Below are 21771 nucleotides of genomic sequence, written 5' to 3' on the forward strand. Positions count from 1 at the left end.
TTACAACATAGCTTCTCAAACTGTATTAGGTACAAGAATCACTGGAAGAGGTTGTTAAGATGGATTTCATGCTCTACCCCCATACAATAGACCCGGGATGGGGCCTGAGAATTTCCATTTCTAGTGAAGCTGAGTTGTTGGTCCTCAGAACCCACTTTGAATAGCATTACCTTACAGCTTTGAATGTGGTATGAATAATAAATACTTATTGACGATTTTCCATATAGTAGATGTTTAACCTTCACAATCTTATTTGACTTCACAATAATCTTGGGCAGTAGGTATTCTAGGTGAGAAAATTGAGGCTCTGAGCTGTTAATTGCCCTAGGTCAGCAGCCAGTAAGTGGCAGAGCAAGGATGTGAAACTAAGTTTGTCTCACATTCAAGTTCTTGTTTTTAACCACTATACAAAGGGCTAGTGGACAGCCTAAGTAAAGAAGAGTACCAATTAAAGTTTGGCTTATGCTGTTTTATAGTTCAATCTGTCAGTGCTTTAGTTTTTTAAAACTGTGTTAAAGGAAAGTTTTTCTCTGTTTCTTAAATGTGTATATAGATATATATATGCATGTGTATGTGTATATATATATGTGTGTCTGTATATACATACTTTTGCTTACAATATGTAGCAAGTTTTTTTTTTTTTTGAGACAGACTTTCGCTCTGTTGCCCAGGCTGGAGTGCAGTGGCTGGATCTCAGCTCATTGCAAGCTCCGCCTCCTGGGTTCATGCCATTGTCCTGCCTCAGCCTCCCAAGTAGCTGGGACTACAGGTGCCCACCACCATGCCTGGTTAATTTTTTCGTATTTTTAGTAGAGACAGGGTTTCACCGTGTTAGCCAGGATGGTCTCGATCTCCTGACCTCGTGATCCGCCCACCTCGGCCTCCCTAAGCGCTGGGATTACAGGCGTGAGCCACTGTGCCTGGCCTGCAAGTTTTAAATTACATTAAGAAATGCATTCATTTTGTTTAACATTGAAGGCTTTTTTAAAAACAAACTTCTTTTTCTGCTCTGCCCTTTTGATGAGCTGTGACTAGAGTATTCTTTGAAATTAGTGAACAAGATGGGAAATGGATTCTTGGGAGGCTTGGAAAATGGAGTAAAGTATTTGTTTTGGAACTGAATGATTATGAATTGTGCTGAAAGAAAGAAATATGAGGAATATGGCTATGAGAGTCTAACAAGATCAGTATATTATATTTAATACAAATAGTGTTGATTCAGCAGATCCCTCCAGTAACAATCATAGATATTGCATGCCTGCTTTATATCAAGCACTGTGTTGTGCTAAAGATGCAACATGTTAAGTATAATGTTTTGTAATTTGGGTACAGCAACATAATACAGCAATCCTCTACATCAATAAATCATCTTCTGTGGCACCATTTTTAATGTCTATTTAGTATTTCATTGTATTGGTATTAATATATCTTAATTTGCTTAACCAATTTTAGTATTGGACATTTAGATGTCTCCACATTTTTACTATTAAAGCAACTGTATCTTTGTATCCAAATCTTTGCATAAATTGTTAATACTTGCTACGATAAATCTCTAGAAATGGCATTCACTGGATCGAAGAGTGTGTACATTTATACAAGTTCCTAATATGTATGCACAAATTACCCTCCAGAAAGTTTGCACCACATTGCATTTCCAGTTTTCAGTCCCCTGCTCTAGAAGGAAAGGAATTAGAACCAGCAATCCATCTTTTTACATCAGATTTACTTCTCTCACAGGCCAGCTTCCAGTGTTTTACTGGAGCCCATCTCCCTTCACCTTCTCAGGTACCTCTCTGCCAATTTATCCTCTCTCTCTCCTTTCAATATCAGTCCTCTCTCCTTTTCTCTCCCTCACCAGTGACTTTCATGTTCTAAATCTAATGGAAAGCTTTTATTGACTCATCAGGATTTGACTTGAAACATTATTTTTCAAGACAAGAGAATTCAGAATGTTTAAGTTGTTATATTTAGACGTACTACTTTTCTCTCCTTCTCTGGTCAGTCCTCAGTCTCTGCTAGATTTCCCTCTTCTATTAGAATTCCTGAGAACTTGTTTCTGGGCTCTCTATTCACTTACTCTATTTATTCTTTCATTCTCATGCCCTTAAATGCCATCTGTGGTATGAGGTGAAGAGCCCCACATTTACATCTCCAGCCCAGTCCTGATTTTTCAGACTTGGGTGTCTCCACTGGAGTCTTTCACAGGTATCTCGTATTTACTGTGTTCAAAACCGAACTATTCTTCCAAATCTCTTTCGGTTCTCTCCATTTCAGCAAATATCTCCATTTCACTCATTTGCTCAAGCTGGAAATCTTCTCTTTTCCTCCGTTAACAGCATCTGCATCAGCAATCCTGTTGCTTTTGTCTCCAAAGTGTATCTTGAACCCATCCTTTCCTTTGTCTCCCCTGCTCCCTCTATAGCTCCAGCTACCATCATCCCTCACCTGGTCTATTGTGAGAATCAGTTTCCCTCCTTCCATTGTCTCTGGCTTCCTCTTAGTCATTCTTGACACTCTAGCCAGTGTCAGGTTTTTTTTTTTTGAGACGGGGTCTCACTCTGTTGCCCAGGCTGGAGTGCAGTGGTGCAATCTTGGCTCACTGCAACTTCCACTTCTGGGGTTCAAGCGATTCTCCTGCCTCAGCCTCCTGAGTAGCTGGGATTACAGGTGCGTGCCACCACGCCCAGCTAATTTTTTGTATTTTTTTTTTTTGGTAGAGATGGGGTTTCACTGTGTTAGCCAGGATGATCGTGATCTCCTGACTTCAAGTGATCCCCCTGCCTCGGCCTCCCAAAATGCTGGGATTACAGGCGTGAGCCACTGCGCCTGGCCCTTTTTTTTTTTTTTTAAAGGGACCAGATGATGTCATTTCCTTGCCAAAAGGTATTTAAAGGGCTGACAGCCTGGGTTGGAGCTGCTTGTGGTAGGGTTTGAGGATGATGGTCCTGGGTTGGAGTTGCTTGTGGTAGGGTTTCTGGCTGATGGTCCTGGGTTGGAGCTGCTGGTGGTAGGGTTTGAGGGTGATGGTCCTGGGTTGGAGCTGCTGGTGGTAGGGTTTGAGGATGATGGTCCTGGGTTGGAGTTGCTTGTGGTAGGGTTTGAGGATGATGGTCCTGGGTTGGAGCTGCTTGTGGTAGGGTTTGAGGATGATGGTCCTGGGTTGGAGTTGCTTATGGTAGGGTTTGAGGGTGATGATCCTGGGTTGGAGTTGCTGGTGGTAGGGTTTGAGGATGATGGCCCTGGATTGGAGCTGCTTGTGGTAGGGTTTGAGGATGATGATCCTGGGTTGGAGCTGCTTGTGGTAGGGTTTGAGGATGATGATCCTGGGTTGGAGCTGCTTGTGGTAGGGTTTGAGGATGATAACCCTGGGTTGGAGCTGCTTGTGATAGGGTTTGAGGATGATGGCCCTGGGCTGGAGCTGCAGGTGGTAGGGTTTGAGAATGATGACCCTGGGTTGGAGTTTCTTGTGGTAGGGTTTGAGGATGATGGCCCTAGGTTGGAGCTGCTTTTGGTAGGGTTTGAGAATGATGGTCCTGGGTTGGAACTGCTTGTGGTAGGGTTTGAGGATGATGGCCCTGGGTTGGAGCTGCTTGTGGTAGGCTTTGAGGATGATGGCCCTGGGTTGGAGCTGCTTGTGGTAGGGTTTGAGGATGATGGCCCTGACTAGGATTGAGGTGGCATTTCTTGCTTTTTCTGCTACGACTGCCAAGGCCTCCATCCTCTCATCCTCATGAGAGGAAATAGAGAGCCCTGGAAGCCAAAATTTGCATCAGAGAAAAAGTATATAGGGCCATGGAAGCCAACTGCAGCTGACTGCGCAGTCCTCCAGTACCTGCAGGCAGTGACATTGCCTCAACCTTCCAATATGCCCAGGACAACAAAATTGACCAGAAATCTCAGGTAAGGTGTCCTTAGCTAGACCCAGGGATGCATACAGAGTCCTTTGCAGTCAGTCATTCACACAGAGAAGCAAGGCAACCAGGTGATCCTGCCAGAGAGTTTGGCGAATATGGTACCATCTCTTTCTCAGAATTGTATTATCCTTATGTGTTGCAAAACAGTCTTCTGTATATTTTGATTCTAGGTTTCAAGCTCATTTTGCAGCACATAACAGGAATTTCTGTTGAAATTGGGCTGCTGACAACTTTTATGAATGCAAACAAAAGCATTGTCAGTCACGCTTTTCTAAGAGAAAGATTCTCAAAGATTTAGTGTGCTTGGTTATTGGTGTTATTAGCATGATCTTCTGCTCTTCTATGTCATACCTTTTATTTTCAGTTGCTTTATTACACCTTAATTTTTAAAAAGCCTTCTTTGGACTTTTTGATGTACTTTAGATTGTTGGAATAACTGATTTCATTCTGAAATTCCTTTACATGAGTTTAAAATGCTTTATTTTATTGGTGACTTCTTTGATTATGCTTTTTAAATCCAAGGATTACTGTTATGTGCTTTTAGAAGATTTATGCCAGTATTACCAGATTTTTGTTCACATACCAGTTTGGTTTCATTACCTTATTGGCTATCTGGAGTCTAGTAATGTAACTGAATGGAATCTTGGGATATTATCGCTGGCTTTACTCTACATCATTTAAAACTTTTGGCCTTTTTATGGACATCTGAGAACTTTCAGGTGGGTTTTATGAATATTTTTTACATGATTGAGTTATGGAGTTGCTTCCAGCAAGCGACCTTTTCAGATGTGGATGATATTTGTTCAATATATCGAGCTGAATTTCAAAGCCTGTTCTTAACTGTCAGCATGTGTTTTGTAAAGAGTATGCTACCTTATGGTCTAACAGAGGGCAAACATGGGTGGTCAATCTAAATCGCATATCACCCATTTCACTTAGGTTATAGTGACATCAGAATATGTGTGTGTGTATATATATATATGTATATATATATGTATATACACATATATATATGCATTAGAATGGATTTTTCAGTGCTAGAAGAAAAATGTTTCCACCAAATATTTTAGAATGTTATAATAAAGTTTAAGTATGTTGTACAGTTTTTAAAAGATTAAATGAATGAAAGAACCCTGTGTTAAAAAAAATTATGTTCAGCCTAATGTGTGTGTCAGCAACATTTATTCTATCTTAATTGACAGATAATTGCATTGTTAAACTGTGCATGTGTACTGTTGTGTTACCAAAACAACTGGGTAATTAGAACTAGTGATTTAGAGGAAATTAGGTATTTTTTCCTGACAATATTTTCAGAATAAAGGATATTTTTCATAATATTTTAAGATACTTGTTATCTGAAAGTAGAATTTTCTTTAGCATTGGTATAATTCCCATTCTCACAAATTCTTAAGATCTTCATAACATTTGTATTTTAAATGAAAATTTTAAATGCTATGTTTTGTGTGTAATAGATTTCTAAGCCAAGATTAATTTATTGAGATGACGTTTTGATATTCTCTGTAGGATGGTTAGTAAATTTTTAAGACATCTTTAGAGGTTTTCATTGCACTTTGGATAAAATCTAAAATTCTTATCATTTTCTACAAATACTTCATGGTTTTTCTTGTGCCTATCACTCCAGCCTTGTTTGATGCAATTTTCTCCCCTGTTCATCCCCATAGGCCTTCTTAGAGTTTGTCAAGTGCTCTAGGTGTCTACCTCAGAGCCTTTGCATTGCTGTGTCCTAGAGTGGAATACTCCCCTTCTTTCTTTTCCTTTCCTGGCTATCTCCAGTTTACCTCTCAGTCTCAGCTTAAATATCAGTTCTTCTAATAGCCTTCCCTGGTTCCCCATCAATCTAAATTAAGTCACTTCTGCTACTCTTTCTTATTATGCTTTCACATTCCCAGTTTATAGTTACATTTATATGTGTGTGAGTATGTATTTAATATTGGTCCCTCAGACTGAAAGCTCTGAGGAGAAAGGGGAAATGACTGTTTTGTTCACCATTTTTTATATGTAGAACCTTTTGTAATGCATAGCACAGTGTACACATTTAATAAATATTTGTTGAATGAATGAATAAATGAGTGAATATAAGATTCTGTGTAATCTAGTAAAAACCCATTTTCAAAGTCTATGCTGTTTTGATCCCTTGTAAGCTGTAGAGTTTTCAATCTGTAGGCCATAAATATTTCTATTTGTGGTCTTTTGGAAAGGAATAAAAAGCAGTGATGATTATTAATATATGTAATGTATGAGTAAATGATCTTCATTTATATATTTTGCTTTATTTTACCAGAATATCTTTGCAAGGAGTATGTGTTATTGTTCATGTTTATACCATGAGAAAAATATATCAGAATGGGGCATACTTAGAAAAATGATTAATACTGCCCAGGAATACAAAAAGAGTCAAAATCTTATAATATGTCACTTTTACATATTTATCATAGTAGTTTGTTTTGTTCTGTTTTAGATGATGCAAAATTGAGGGGCCTTGCAGCCCCCAGTAACCTTTCTATGAATCAGACTCTTGAAGGTCATAGTGGTGAGTCATTCAATTTCTTTTAAGTCATGTTTGAGTGGTATTTAGGCATTTAGAAAGTTTCTACTTAATGCAGAAATGTCAACATTTTAAATAATGGTAATATTTAAAGTACAGATGCTCTTTGAGTTACGATGGGGATATGTTCCAATAAACCCGTTGTAAGTTGAAAATGCATTTAATACACCTAACCTACTGAACATCATAGCTCTGCCTAGCTTACCTTAAATGTGCCCAGAAAACACTAGCCTACAGTTGGGCACAATCATCTGACATAAAGCCTATTTTATAATAAAATGTTGAATATCTTATGTAACTTATTGATTTCTCTACTGAAAGTGAAAAACAGAATGGTTGTATGGGCACTCAAAGTACGGTTTCTACTGAATGCGCATTGCATTCCCACCACTGAAAAGTCATTTAAGTAGTACCATTGTAAGTTGGGAGCTGTTTGTAATCATTTCTGTTGAGACATAAGTAATACAACTTAGAGTCATTCAACTTTTACATGATTAAACAACATCTTAAATAAATCTAGAAGAAAATAGCTGTTATTTTATATATTGAAAATACTCCTGTCTATGGATGTTATATATATAATCCTTTTTAGAATCTGTCCTATGATTCCAGATTAAAGGAGACTGAAGAGACTGGGCGTAGTGGCTCACACCTGTAGTTCAAGCACTTTGGGAGGCCAAGGTGGGAAGACTGCATGAGGCTAGGATTTTGGAACCACCCTGGGCAACATAATGAGACTCTGTTTCTACAAAAAATAAAAAAAATTAACCAGGCGTGGTGCTGTGTGCCTGTAGTCCCCGGTACTCAGGAGGCTGAGGTGGGAGGATCCCTTGAGCTCATGAGTTGGAGGCTGCAGTGAGCCATGATTGTGCCACTGCATTCCAGCTTTGGTGACAGTGCAAGATCCTGTCTCAAGAAAAAAAAAGACTAAAGATTGAAGATGTATAACAACTAAATGCACTGTATAATCCTAGATTGGATCTTGGAATGAGAAAAACAAGTGTCTATAAAGGACATTATTTGGACAATTGATAAAATTTGTATATGGACTGTGAGTTAGATAATAGTATATCAGTGTTAAACTTCCTAATTTGTAACATGATTATGGAAGAGAATGTCTTTATTTTTAGGAAATGTACACTAAAGTATTTAGGGATTAAAAAATTAAAAGTCATCAATTATTCACGTACCCTAGAGGTTTAAGATATGCTCAAGAGTGTTTTACTAATAGAATGGAAAACAGGGGTGAGAGGTGGGCAGGAGAGAGATTATAGGACATATCTACCAAAAATGATAAAAGTCCCCTAAACAAGTACTTGGTATGGTGTCCTTTGAATGTCATTATTTTTGGGAGTCAGGCCAATTGAGTAAACCATGCTTGTATTTGTTTCTGTCATCAGGTATATGGTAGTTCTGGTAGCTAGCCATGATAGGTGTCTTTACTGGGATGAAATAGGGATAGATATGAAAAATAGTATTATGCATTGTTGTAGAAAATTAGTGATATCAATAACTGCATCCTATGAATAGGTTTTGAGGAATATTAAAGACTAGTTAGCTGTACAGGAACCATATTGATTTTAACATGATCTTGGTTTTTATATAAAAATGTAAATTTGAAATTAATTGTAACCTTTAAGTTTCTAAATTGTTTTATAATGTTCTAGGTTCTGTTCAAGTTGTAACATGGAATGAGCAGTATCAGAAGTTGACTACCAGTGATGAAAACGGGCTTATCATTGTGTGGATGTTATATAAAGGTATACTTTACTAGGAGAGATTATTTAATTTTTCACAAGTTGGCATCTGGATCATAGTATTTGGATGGGTAAATAACATCTCCAAAATAGACCCCTTTTACTAACAACAGGAGTTCATCCTGACTGCACAGTGATAATATTTCTGGATTTATTGCTGCCTACTTTTCACTTTTTTTTTTAAACTTTAACCCTGTTATTAAGAAAGTGAATTAGGTGACTGTTGGCTATCTCCAAAATGAACTTAGATTCTTAGCAGAAGAATAGCTTCTACTTGAGATAGCTCTTTTTTTTTCCAGATTTCCAATAAGAATTACTTCTAGGTAGTTCCAGTTTATAATTACATTCATGTGTGTGTGAGTGTGTATTTAATATTGGTTCCTCAGTAGACTGTAAGCTCTGAGGGGAAAGGGGAAATGACTGTTCATTTTATATGTAGAACCTTTTATAATACATAGCACAGTGTACATGTTCAATAAATATTTGTTGAATGAATGAATAAATGAGTGGCTAGAGTTATCTCAGTAGATAAAAACACATTTAGTAAGAAGTCAAAGGAAATAATTCATTTCCTGCATGGGCCAGTTAGTTTCCTTTTCTTTGATGGATACAGATTTTATCTCAACTCTGACTACTGGTTCGCAGTTTGTCTACAAGAGAGAGGGCGAGTAAAAGAAGGATTAACTAAGATAATCCACTTTTACCAGAAAAGCAGCTCATAATACATGTTCTCCTGAGGCCTGTCGTCATCATCTTCAAAAGGGAAGGGTGCCTTAGTTCATGTGTGCTGTTTTGAAAAGTTCATGTGTGCTGTTTTAAATGGCAGGGCATACCATTTAAAAAGTCTTCATTAAAGATATGTAATAATACTTTAAATTTTTAAAAAAGTGTGTGTGTGTGTGTGTGTGTGTGTGTAGGGGATAGAATGTGAAAGTTCAGTGGACTGGAGTAAACTTTGTCTGTGTCCAAGGTAGGTCTTCAGGTCTTCTCTGGGTCTCAGTCTTGATTCTGTTACCCTGCTCTGAGCAGTTATTCCAAATTACATGATTATTTGCTTGGCTGCAGGCCAGAGTTTCCTATGTTGGTATGTAAAAAAGCCTTTAAGAAAAACAAAGACAAAATAACCTATTTTTTTGCTTCTAATTTGGTTACGCTAAAAGACAAGTTACATCTCATTCCTGTCCTGCATACAACTAGAACATTTTTGTCATTGAGCATTAGAGATGTGGTGTCACTAATGGAGTATAAACTGATTAGAATTTTTTCAAGCAGGCTTAGGGTTTTACCTAATATGCTGTGTATTTTTTGCCTTCATTCTCTTTGTGATGGTAACTAATATGCTGCATTTAATATGCTTGTAATTATTCATTGGAGAGCTTATGTGTATATATAAAGTTATTGTTACTTGGAGTTTTTTTTTTTAATTGGTTATGATCTGAATCATATTGTTCAAGTGGGAAAAGTTAGGCTTTCAGAAAAGTCAGTAGTTTTAGCTCTGAAAAAGCAAGTGAAGTTTAATTTTTAATTGACAGAAAGAGACAGAGGGAAAGAAAGAAAGAAGAAACAAAGGATGGGCATTTACTATGTTTTCTGTGATAATCTTTGAAGCAGTTATCAGTTAAGCCCAAGTTAATTTTTCATTTTGTTTTTGTTGGATTTGGAAGTTTTATAGTTTAATGTCTCAGGTTGCAGAAAACTTTGCAGTTATTTATCCCATGGTGTACTTTATGGAATGCTTTCAATTCTTAACTACTGTTTAATAGATGTGAAAGTTTTGACTTGTAATTTTTTAAATTTGTGAAAACAGGCTCTTGGATTGAGGAGATGATCAACAATCGAAATAAATCAGTTGTTCGCAGTATGAGCTGGAATGCTGACGGACAGAAGATCTGCATTGTATATGAAGATGGGGCTGTGATAGTTGGTTCGGTGGATGGTAATGTATTGATTGGACATAGAACTAAGATCAATATCTGGCTGAAAGTTTTCTTCTTTAGAGATTTAAGTTATCATATGTTAGCATTCTGATTGAAAAATAGACATAAAAGGGAAACTATTTGATATACAATTTGACGACATTCAAGAACCGTTCTTTGGTTTTAACCATCTGTTTTTATGTATATTCAAGGAAAAAACTCTATTTTTTTATTTCCTACAGTGGCATTAAAAAAATTGAATTAACTTTTCAGCATTATTTTAAACGTGTCTGCCTCATTATGTAATTTCTTTTTATATTGGTTAGTCTGTACAAATATGTAGACTTTAGTTTCAAAAAGTCTGTGGTCATTTTTATTGGAACTGAACATGTCATTGTTGGTTGTAGTTTATAGCCTTAAAAACCCGTATTTTTCAAATTCTAGTAATAGATAAAACTGGGTCTTCTGAGAGTCTGCACCTTTGTTTTAATTTGAAACTCTGTAGAGAAATAATTTATTTTAAAGTCATTTTTATTTTTCTCTCTCTCTCTCTCTCTCTCTCTCTCTGTGTGTGAGTGTGTGTAACTTCATGTAGTCAACAAATGTTTCTGAGAGCCTATAAAGCAACAGCTATCATTTTAGGAACTAAGGGTACAGCAATGAGCAGACCTAGATCAGGAGAGATGGATGAGTAACTGAGAAATTACAATACCCTGTGATAAGCGCTAAGATGGGGAAAATACAGGAGCATGTAGAAGTGCCACCTAATGCAGACTTGGAGGGATCAGGAAAGGTTTCCTGGAGGAAGTGATGCTGATGCTGAGGCATTAGCCACAAGGTAGGTTGGTGTGTAGAATGTCTCAGCCCTAAGAAGTAGTATTTGAGGAGGTCCAGAGGGTTGCACTTAGCTATGTTTGGGCAATTGAAAAAAGTTGATTATCAGTAGGGTATAATACTAACAGTGAAGAGTAGTATGCAGTGAATCTAGAGAGAGAAACAGAGGCCAGATCATGCAGATCATAAGTTATATTAAGGTGTTTGGACTGAAGTCCAACAGCACTTGGGAGGCCAATGAAAAGTTTTAAGAATGGGAGCAATGTGATAAGATTGTTCTTTAGAAACATCTCTGTGCTACATATGAAGAATAGAGAAAGGAAAGAAAGATAATGGGCAGCTGTATCAGGAAACTGCTCTGGCAATTCAGGTGAGAGATTATGGTGGATGGTAGCCATCCAGGTAATGACAAGGGAATGGAAGTAAGTAGATTTTATACATACTCAGGAGGCAGAATAGATAGGATTGGGGATGAGAGGATGGAAGTCCCCAGGGCAGTATCCAGAGTTTTAGCTTGGGCAGCTGGATGGATGGTAATGCCTTTCATTAAAATAGTGTGGAGAAAGAGTGATTTTAAGGGAAAATTCCTCTGTTGGATATGTTGATTTTGTCATGCCATAGGCCATTCAAGTAAATCTATCCAGACCATAGTTAGACATACATATCTGCAGCTCAAAAATATCGGTGCTGAACACAAAATTTTGGGAACCACCAGCACATGCATGGTAATTTAAACCATTGAAATAGTTGAACAAAACTAAGAGGCATTTGTAGAGTTAAGAATCAGCAACATTTAGGCTGGGGACAGTGGCTTATGCCTGCAGTCCCAGCACTTTGGGAAGCCAAGGCGGGAGGATTGCTTGAGCTCAGGAGTTTGAGACCAGCCTGGACAACATAGCAAGACCTTGTCTCTGCTAAAAATAAAAAAACAAATTATCTGGGTGTGGTGGCACACTCCTGTAGTCCCAATCACCTGGGAGGCCAAAGTAGGAGGATTGCTTGAGCCTGAGAGGTTGAGGCTGCAGTGAGCCATGATCTTACCACTACACTCTAGCCTGGGCAACAGAGTGAGACCCTGTCTCAGGAAAAAAAAAATCAGCAACATTTAAGGGATGGGCAGAAGAAGGATGTTGAAAAATAAGAGTCTTGGAGATAAAGGAGTATATGGGCTAATTGCAGCCAAGAGAGTTCAAGAAGGAGGGAGCGGTAAAAAAAAAAAAAAAATGTATCAGTTGGCTTTAGCAACAGGCCATCAGTGATGTCCATGAAGGCAGTTTCTTTCTGTTTTTTAAACAACAGAAATTTATTTTCTCAGAGTTCTAGACTCTAGAAGTCCAAGATCAAGATGTCAACAGGTTTGGTTTCTTCTTTTTTTATTTATTATTTTTATAGATTTAGGGGGTACAAGTGCAGGTTTGTTATATGGATATATTGAATATTGGTGAGGTCTGGACTATTAGTATATAACCATCACCCAAATAGTGTATGTTGTAGGCAGTTTCAATGGAGTTGTGGGGCAGAAGCCAGATTGGGAGGGGTTAAGGGTTGAGTGGGAGTTGAAGTGGAGACTGTAGGTGTGAAGAACTCTTTCATGAAGTTTGGTTGGGAAAGGAATGGTAGAAATAGATAGTAGTTAGAGGGGAACTTGGGGTTAATAAAAGTGTTTATTTTACTTTATTTAAGGTGATGGTTTCAAAGAGAAATAGATCTGCATGTGTTTAAATCCACATAAGAAAGGCCCTGGAGTGAAGAGTTTAATGAGAAAGAGGAAATGAGAGTAGTTGATAAAGGGAGATCTTTGCAAAGGTAGGAAGGGATTAGATCAGAGAATACATAGAGGAATTAGCCTTAGATAGGGGACTGACTGGGGAAATACCTCTTCTTTTGTATTAGTGGGCAAAGCAGAAAGTGTAAGCATGAATTCAGTTATGTTCTGAATTGTTGAAGATGGGAATGAGGAATTTGTTTTTTGGGTGCTTTTATTTTCTTTCCAAAATAGAAGATGGGCTCAACTGCTAATTGGGAGTGAGATCCAGCATCAGAGTTTAGAAGAAAGGGGAGAAAGGTTGAAACAGCTGCTATATTTCAAATGTCTTTTCAGGCACATATAGGTGCTCAGTAAATATTTATTGGCCAAATAAATTGAATGAATGCATGAATGCTGTGAAGAATTTGCGAGATATTTAGGAAAACAAAGATTTCGAAAGCAGTTGTTGGAGGATCATGACCTTGAACAACTTTTAGTAATGTTTTGTTTTAGGCAATCGTATTTGGGGAAAAGACCTGAAGGGTATACAGCTATCCCATGTAACATGGTCTGCGGACAGTAAAGTCTTACTTTTTGGAATGGCAAATGGGGAAATACACATTTATGATAATCAAGGAAATTTTATGGTAAGTAAGCGTATGCATCAGTCTTGTTTATACAATTTTATATAATTATCGTACATATCATTCATGTTTGTATATACATTTATTTGTTATGGTGGTTTGTGTAATTAAAGTCTTCAATTCAGATTTTTTTCTTTTTCCCAATCATCTTAATTTTGTTTTAATTAAATAAAATTTTGGTTTTCTTAAGGCAAATTAGTGCAACAAGTTAGAGTGTAGCTTTTAGTTCCAATTTTTTTTGGTAGGTAGAAAAAACAAGGTGTCAGTGCATTTAAGCAGAGGGATAATGAGTAGGGCGATGTGCAGTTTAAGTTTTGTAGGTGTCTTCTGGTATCTGAAGCCAAAGTTTACGTGTAGATACCAAAGGGTATTTTTGTAGCAAGCTACCAATGGTTGTTTGTAAAAAGAATGACAGACTTAAATGGTAAGTGAGAAAAATCAATCCCTGGAAAGAGGGTAAAATAGAATAGGATCAGGCAGCATAACCTGGAGAAAAATTCTGGCTTTGCAAGGTTTAGCTATAATAGATGTATGATTACTGGTGGGGCAGTTTTGTTTTTTAGAAAGGGTTAGGACATTAAGTAAATCCACTCACTGGTGGAAGTAAAATAATGAACTTTTATATGACATTTTGCTGTTTTCAGAGTACTTTCATATACTTGTTATTTGAGTCTCATAAAAACTCAGTGTTTTTTAATCCTCATTTTTTACATGTGGGGAAAATGGACATTTAGGTGATTTGTCCATGGCCTGTATACCAGTAAGTGATTCAGCTTTAATTTGCCACCTGATTTTTAGATTGTATTTTTCAGTGTTCTTTCTACAATACTCTATTGAGTATTGTCTCTATACTGCTCTGTTTTAAAATGTAAAATATTAAACCTAACCAATTTTATTTAGATAAAAATGAAACTGAGTTGTTTGGTGAATGTCACTGGAGCTATCAGCATTGCTGGGATTCATTGGTACCATGGCACAGAAGGCTACGTGGAGCCTGATTGCCCTTGCCTTGCTGTTTGCTTTGACAATGGAAGATGCCAAATAATGAGACATGAGAATGACCAAAGTAAGGAATTTTTCTGTTTAAAAGATTTTTTTAATTTCTATTTTTTTTTTTTCTTTTTGAGATGGAGTCTCACTCTGTCGCCCAGGCTGGAGTGCAGTGGCACGATCTTGGCTCACGGCAACTTCTGCCTCCCGGGTTCAAGCGATTTTCCTGCCTCAGTCTCCCAAGTAGCTGGGATTACAGGGCGTGCCACTATGCCTGGCTATTTTTTTGTATTTTTAGTAGAGACGGGGTTTCACCCTGTTGGCCAGGATAGTCTTGATCTCCTGACCCCATGATCCACCTGCCTCAGCCTCCCAAAGTGCTTGGATTACAGGCGTGAGCCACTGTGCTTGGCCTCAATTTATAATTTTTAACTTTTTTTTTTTTGCGACAGGATCTTGCTCTGTTGCCGAGGCTGGAGTGCAGTGGTGCATTCTTGGCTCACTGCAGCCTTGGCCTCCCAGGCTCAAGGTCTCAGCCTCCTGAGGAGCTGGGATCACAGGTGTGCACCAACTCCCCCAGCTAATTTTTGTATTTTTGGTAGAGACAGGGTTTCACCATGTTGCCCAGGCCGGTCTTGAACTCCTGGACTCAAGTGATCCGCCCGCCTCAGTCTCCTAAAGTGTTGGGATTATAGGCGTGAGCCATTGTACCCAGCCCTGTTTTTTTAAAAATGTGGAAAGTTTTAAAAATATTTAAAAGTTGTTCTTAAGATTATAAAGTTCTCTAGGCTACGTATTTTCTCACAGTGACCTCATTTTTCTCTTTTTGACTAGATCCCGTTTTGATTGACACTGGCATGTATGTAGTAGGCATCCAGTGGAACCACATGGGCAGCGTGTTAGCTGTGGCGGGCTTCCAGAAGGCAGCCGTGCAGGACAAAGATGTGAACGTTGTGCAGTTTTACACTCCGTTTGGTGAGGTAAATGCATTCAAATTGATCTTCTTTCTTTCTATTTAAATGTGCAGTGAGTAAGGTAGAGGAAAAAAGAACAAAGGAAACGGTATAAACTTATCACATTTTCTTTTAGGGACATTTCATCTTCATAGTATAAATCTTTGTTGTATTTTATCATGGAATTTTATAATCTTATAGTTTTATAATTATAGAATAAAAATTACAATTTTATACATTCAGAAAACCAGAAGTTTAACATAAGAAATCACCATGGAGTAGTTATTTTGAATATTTTCTCTGTGATCTGAATATGTGTCTCTTTTCATAGCCAGCTTTTGAGTAGTATTTAGTGTAATATAATTGTTTCAGATTAATTTTTCTGATTTTTAATGTGATATTTTAAATGTGTTTAGATGTTAAGCATACATATCTGTCTGTCCTTCCTCCAAACTTCTAATACTTTTAATTTGTTGCAAAGTAATCAATTATTTGAAGAAAATTTAATAATTAATCTTAGGTGATGCTACATTAAAATACAAGCATTGTTTTCATAAATGTACATATGGGTATTATCCTTCTCAATAGTATTTTTAATAAATTTAATTTTAAAAGAATTTTCAGAAATAGCATTGGAAAATGTCAAGTAGGAGAATTAATATATTGTGAATTTTAAAGAATTTAGAAAGTGAGAGCTTATTAATAACTAAACTTAATACATTTTTTGAATATCTTATTTTCTAACCCAATACTATATTTTGTCCCTTTTGAATACCCTGGTTGGCTTTTATAAATTCACCATAGACTACAGTGATATGTATTTTTGGCCGCATAAAAGCCTATAACCGGTTGTTTTAATGTTATTTTTATGTGTTTTAATAATTTCTTTTAGGGCAAGAAATGATGTCTTCTGATGCTTTTGAATCAGTATCTCAAAGTTACCCAGTAGAATATACTGTAGAACGCAGATGCTCTCTATACATTGTCAAACGACAATATTTCTCGTAGATGTAAAAGTGAAGGAAAAAAAAAAGCATAGTTTTCAAGGTTCCTAAATAATTAAAAATCTGCATTCTAATTATTTCTATATTTATAGCCTCCTTCTTAATTCATGTTCTTTATTGGTTATTTTTGTTGGTTGCCATTTACTTATTTATCATAATGTTTTATCTGCTTATTTTTGTTAGTTCAGCCTTCCCCAGGTAGAAAAACGTGGGTTCTAAAGTCTGTTTGTTTATCTTGCAAAACAATGTGTTAAGTGTTAAACGGAAAACTGTAAGTGGGTTTTGGTCTAGCTGTAACTAAAAGTTACCTAGCATAGTTCCTCAGGTCATAGTAGTCAATATTTTCTGAGTGAGTGAATATATGGGGAATTATTTGGATCTGTGTTATTGTTAAGGTAGGAAAGATAACCTGGATGGAAGTTATCTAACAATTTAAACTTAATGATTTAAACTTAAGAAAACCTCAGAGAAGAATTTGCTTTTAAATTCTGAGGGCCAGGGGCTCCTGGGTTTTGCACTGTGGTCTTAGCCATGGTAGGAGATAACAGAGCATAGGGTTTGTAGTCAAGCTGATCTGGCATTGAATTCATTTTCCACAGTGTAGTTTGACGTAGAGAAGTTATTTAGCCTCTGAGACACAGTTTAGTTATTTTCAGAAATAAAGGAAATACGTCATGGTGCTGTTGTGAAGCTTAAAGGAGATTACAATGAGGAAATGCCTACACAGTGCCTGACATGTAATGAAGGCTTACTAAAAGGTGGTTTTCTTTCCTTGTTGCTGCCACATCCTGGCTGGTTTGCAGTTAGAAGATGGCCGTATTCTCCTCCTCTTATGGATTGGTCAATACCAAGAGTACTGTAGAGGGCTTGCTGGTTCCCCTTTAATTTCATACATGTAGCAAGACAGATAGATCAGACCCTCCTAGGTTAAAATTTTGGGTTTTTTTCTTCCATTGGTTTCCTTGGCAAAATGGAGCTCAATACATTTGTCTTACTCTATTATGTGCTGCTGTGACAGAATACCACAGACTGCCTAGTATATATTAACAGAAACTTATTGGCTCACAGTTCTGGAGAATGAGGAGTCCAGTACTGAGCTACTGACATCTGGTGAGGGCTTTCCTGCTGCATAATTTCATGGTGGAAGGAAGAAGGGCAAAGAGAGTGCAACAGAGAGACAAAAGGGGACCTAATTCCCCTTTGTATAATGGCAGTAGTCCCAGCCATGAGGGCCCTCGTGCCCTGATCACTGCTTAAAGGTCTCATCTCTTAATACTGTCAAGATGGCAATTACATTTCAACATGAGTTTTGGAGGGGACAGACATTCAAACTATAGTAACATTAAATTTGACCCTAGAAGATATCTGCTTAGAACAAGGGATACCAGTAAAGTTCATTGAAATTTTGGGGATTCTATCATTCTGTCAAATAAAAGATATAGATTTAAAATGTTTGGTTGCTTTATAGCCACATTAAAAAAGTGTTTGTGTTCATTTGTTCAGTCGTTAATTTGGTCATAAAAAGTACTGTTAGTATATGAAAAAATTAGTTTTTTCATATACTAACAATTTTAAATTTTAAAATAAAAAAATTTGAATGTATATTTATTGAAGATATATATTGACTATCAGTTTATCAAATAATCTATTAATGGAAAGGGAAATAAATGTGAATATGATGCAGTTAGTACTCTTAAGGAGCTCATTCTGTAATTCTCTGGAACCATAGAGTGGGGGAAGAAGGCAGGACTCATTGAGGAAGAAGTATTTGAGCTGTATCTTGATGGATGAATAGGCGTGCTCCAGGAGGACAAGGACCAGTAAGGATAGGGGAGCTGTGAGGAAAGAAGAGGGGGATTTCAGGCAGAAGGGATATTGTATAGGCCAAAGCTGTGGAGGCAGAGCAGTTCCTTCACGAGCAGGCACACAGCAGTTATGGCTAAATAGTGGGATATTAAGCCACATAATATGATTTTGGACAAGATGGGAAAAAGGCATTGTATGCAATGCTAAAGAATGTGATGGTGGGGAGTTACTATTTTTAAAAGTTATTAAACCTTTTAAAAAGCAGGGTAGGTTATGATTAGATCTGTGTTCCAGAAAGATAATTGTGACAGCAGAGTAGAGATTGAATTGGGAGGGCAGAGGGGGAGAATAAAGAAACAGATGAAACGTAAGACTTAAAGTTAGGAAGCTATTACCACAATTCAGTCCATTAAAAAGGTAATTGTAGAGAGTGGAAAGGAGTAAAAGCAATAGGACTTGGTGACTCGTTGGTTGTAAGGGGATGAAAGAGAAAGACAAGACTTTATGATTGAATTTACTAATATAATATTTCATTGATTCTAATAAATATAATTTTTTACAACTTTAAAATGATGAGGCATCTTATAATCAAAGTTGCCATATTTTAATTAGCAATGTGTTTTTTCCTTTCCTAAGTTGTACATAAAAATTCATGTTTCAGTCTATGGCATTTTAGACTTGATGAAATTTGCTATTGAATTCTTTGGATATAGTTTGTAAATTTTTCTTATATGCATGTTTTTCATTATAAAAATTCAAGAAATGTGACTGGGTGCGGTGGCTCACGCCTGTAATCCCAGCACTTTGGGAGGCCGAGGCAGGCGGATCACAAGGTCAGGAGATCGAGACCATCCTGGCTAACACAGTGAAACCCCGTCTCTACTAAAAATACAAAAAATTAGCCGGGCATGGTGGTGGGCGCCCGTAGTCCCAGCTACTGAGGAGGCTGAGGCAGGAGAATGGTGTGAACCTGGGAGGCGGAGCTTGCAGTGAGCCAAGATCACGCCACTGCACTCCAGCCTGGGCGAGAGTGAGAGACTCCGTCTCAAAAACAAACAAACAAAAAAAAATTCAAGAAACGTGATTTTAAAGTGAGTAGTAACTTTTCACAAAATAATGTTCATACCACTTTTGATCTCTGTGAAGTGATTGGTGGTAATTTGTATTTCAGTCAATTGTTATACTTTAGGTTAAAGATAACTTTCTTTTTCAGCATCTGGGTACTTTGAAAGTTCCTGGAAAGGAAATATCTGCACTATCTTGGGAAGGAGGTGGACTGAAAATTGCACTAGCTGTTGATTCCTTTATATATTTTGCAAACATTCAACCTAATTATAAGGTAAATATTAAGAGCAGTTGTAAAATAAACAGTGTTTCTTACTAAATAATTTTGCTATAGCTCAAAGTATATTCAAAGCTGTCTTGTTTTAGGAGCTAGCAGAAAGGAAACCTTTTTGTGTGAAGACCTTAGAACTAGTAAACTTTTCTAGAATACTATATATAATTAGTAAAATTACTCCATGAGTCTTAGCCAGAAACAGATGGTACACTCAAAGGAGTAATTGAAGAGAGATTGATGAAAGGCTTATTACAGAGATGTGGGCAGGGCTAAAGGGAACAGTAAGTGATGATAAAAAGTAGCACCCAAAGATTAGCATCAATGAGAAGCCATCACCAGCCCTGGGCCTGAAGGGGCAAGACAAGGGAGTCAGGCTCCTGGAACCCACAAGAGCTGTGGCTGTGCAAGAGGGGCTGCTCTGCAGGAGCACAGACCCTGCCAACCAGCCAGGCAGAGAGGGATTTGGGGAATAAATATTCCAGCTCACCTCTCCACTTGCTGGTGCTTTCTATTGGCCAAACCGAACTGGGAGCCAGATGGCCAGGTAGCCCAGGTGATGGAGTTTGTAGAAACTAGTCTCCAAGCTCACAGCAGGGTAGAGAAGGGCAGAGAATGGATTAGAAGGAGAAAATGAGAATAAGCAACATAATATATAATCAGTATTTTATCTTGAATTTAACATTTGATCCAAAAGCAAGCTCTCAAATATGAGATTGATCTGGTAAACTATTTGTTATAAACATCTTATATATTTAATTTTTAAAAGGTAAAGGGCCTTAGAGAAATGGCTGATTCTAGGACTAGGGTAGGGAAAATACAAGGTAAGCCTGGAACAGTTTATAGTCCCAGCAAGTAAGGAAGTGCTCAGACAACAAAAGGATGGGGAAATGTCAAAAGGACATTGCTGAAAGAGCCTCCCAATGGCCAAAGCTGGAGCACTTTGAAGAATAGAATAAATGATGTATTATTTTATTGTGACCCAAAGTATAAATGCCCAAGAGTTGATGCTGATATAGATGGATTATTTGAATAAATAAATAAATGGGAGAGGAGAAACAAATCTTCCTTACAGAATTATTCCAGTTTACTTAGGTATTGCCTTCTCCAAGAGGTGGAACATAGGCCCCTGTTCCCCTGGCTTGAGTGTGGCTACACTTAGTTTCCAAAGAGTGGAGTATGGAGAGGGGAAAAAAAGTAGCTTTATATTGGTGAAACTTGTCAATCACACCTTGGCCAAGTGGTAAAGGTTAACATCATTAGGAATGTCATGTGGATATCACATACCCCCGGATATGGCATGATAAAGAAGTGCACTTCGGTTCTGTGCTAGTCTTCCTAAAAACCTGAAGTCCAATCTAAGCATGAGGCAAACATCAGACAAACCCAAATTGAGGGACAATCTACAAAATACTTAACCAGTACTCCTCAAAACTGTTGAGGTCATTAAAAGCAAGGAAAGACTGAGAAATTGTCACACCCCAGAGGAGCCTAAGGAGACATGACTAAATCTAAGTATCCCAACTGGGATTCTGGAATGGTAAAAGGACATTTGGGAAAAGCTAATGAAATCTAAATAAAGTATGATGTTTACTTAATAGTAATAGTAATATAGTTAATAGTGATGTTGATTTCCTAGTTGTGACAAATGTACCATGGTAAAGTAAAATGTTAACAATAAGGGAAATGGATGAGGGGTATATGGGAACTCTGTGCTATCTTTGCAACTTTTCTGTCCATCTAAAACTATTTTAAAGTAAAAAAATTTATTTTAGAAAGTAATCAGGATACAAAAAGCTAAACATGGTTTAGCTTAGTTTGTTTGAATGGTAAACACAATCATGGTAATATCAACATGATATTATTTTATTTTATTTTTATATTTTTAATATAATTTGTGTATTTTTATTTGTTTATTCAAAATTAAACATAAACATGTTGGGAGGGTTAGAAGGGAAAGCTGTAAGTGTGTAAGTTCCATAATCAATAGACAATGTGATACAGAAATAAACACCAGAACAGTTGCAGTTGAAGGAGTTGTACACGACCATTCTAGAGAGAGGAAATTTAGCAGGGGGTTCTGCATTTGTTTTTGTTTTAAATAAGCCAGGTAGGATTACTCAACCATATATTATGTGAATATGTTACTCTGATAAAAACAAATATAAAAAATATGGATGGGGGTAAAAAGGCAAAGTGACTATTTTTGAATTTCGACTTGGAGATCCAGAATTGAAACTTTGACAGGGATCACGCTACCTGTTGTCCCCTCTCCAGCAGCTATTATTGATTATTGAAAATTTT

The 21771-nt window shown here is 37.2% G+C and overlaps 1 protein-coding gene across 4 annotated transcripts in view; it reads left to right on the top strand.

Annotated features, from left to right (window-relative positions):
- The window catches only part of WDR35 (WD repeat domain 35), an 81125-nt gene that overhangs the window by 1714 nt on the left and 57640 nt on the right, over positions 1–21771 (top strand). For 3 of the 4 annotated variants that reach the window (XR_010123135.1, XM_054474991.2, XM_054474992.2), the window contains exons 3-9: positions 6394–6465; positions 8148–8240; positions 10045–10173; positions 13248–13381; positions 14279–14444; positions 15203–15348; positions 19345–19470. Coding sequence is in view for 3 of the 4 variants with exons in the window: in XM_054474991.2 (XP_054330966.1) it covers positions 6394–6465; positions 8148–8240; positions 10045–10173; positions 13248–13381; positions 14279–14444; positions 15203–15348; positions 19345–19470 (866 nt within the window). In the remaining variant the exon portion in view is untranslated. Of the gene's footprint in view, positions 1–6393; positions 6466–8147; positions 8241–10044; positions 10174–10285; positions 10992–13247; positions 13382–14278; positions 14445–15202; positions 15349–19344; positions 19471–21771 lie in introns of those variants that run through there. The other variant, XM_063648933.1, reaches the window with a different exon arrangement.

This window comes from Pongo pygmaeus, chromosome 12 (assembly GCF_028885625.2).
Source record: "Pongo pygmaeus isolate AG05252 chromosome 12, NHGRI_mPonPyg2-v2.0_pri, whole genome shotgun sequence".
NCBI classification, from domain to species: domain Eukaryota; kingdom Metazoa; phylum Chordata; class Mammalia; order Primates; family Hominidae; genus Pongo; species Pongo pygmaeus.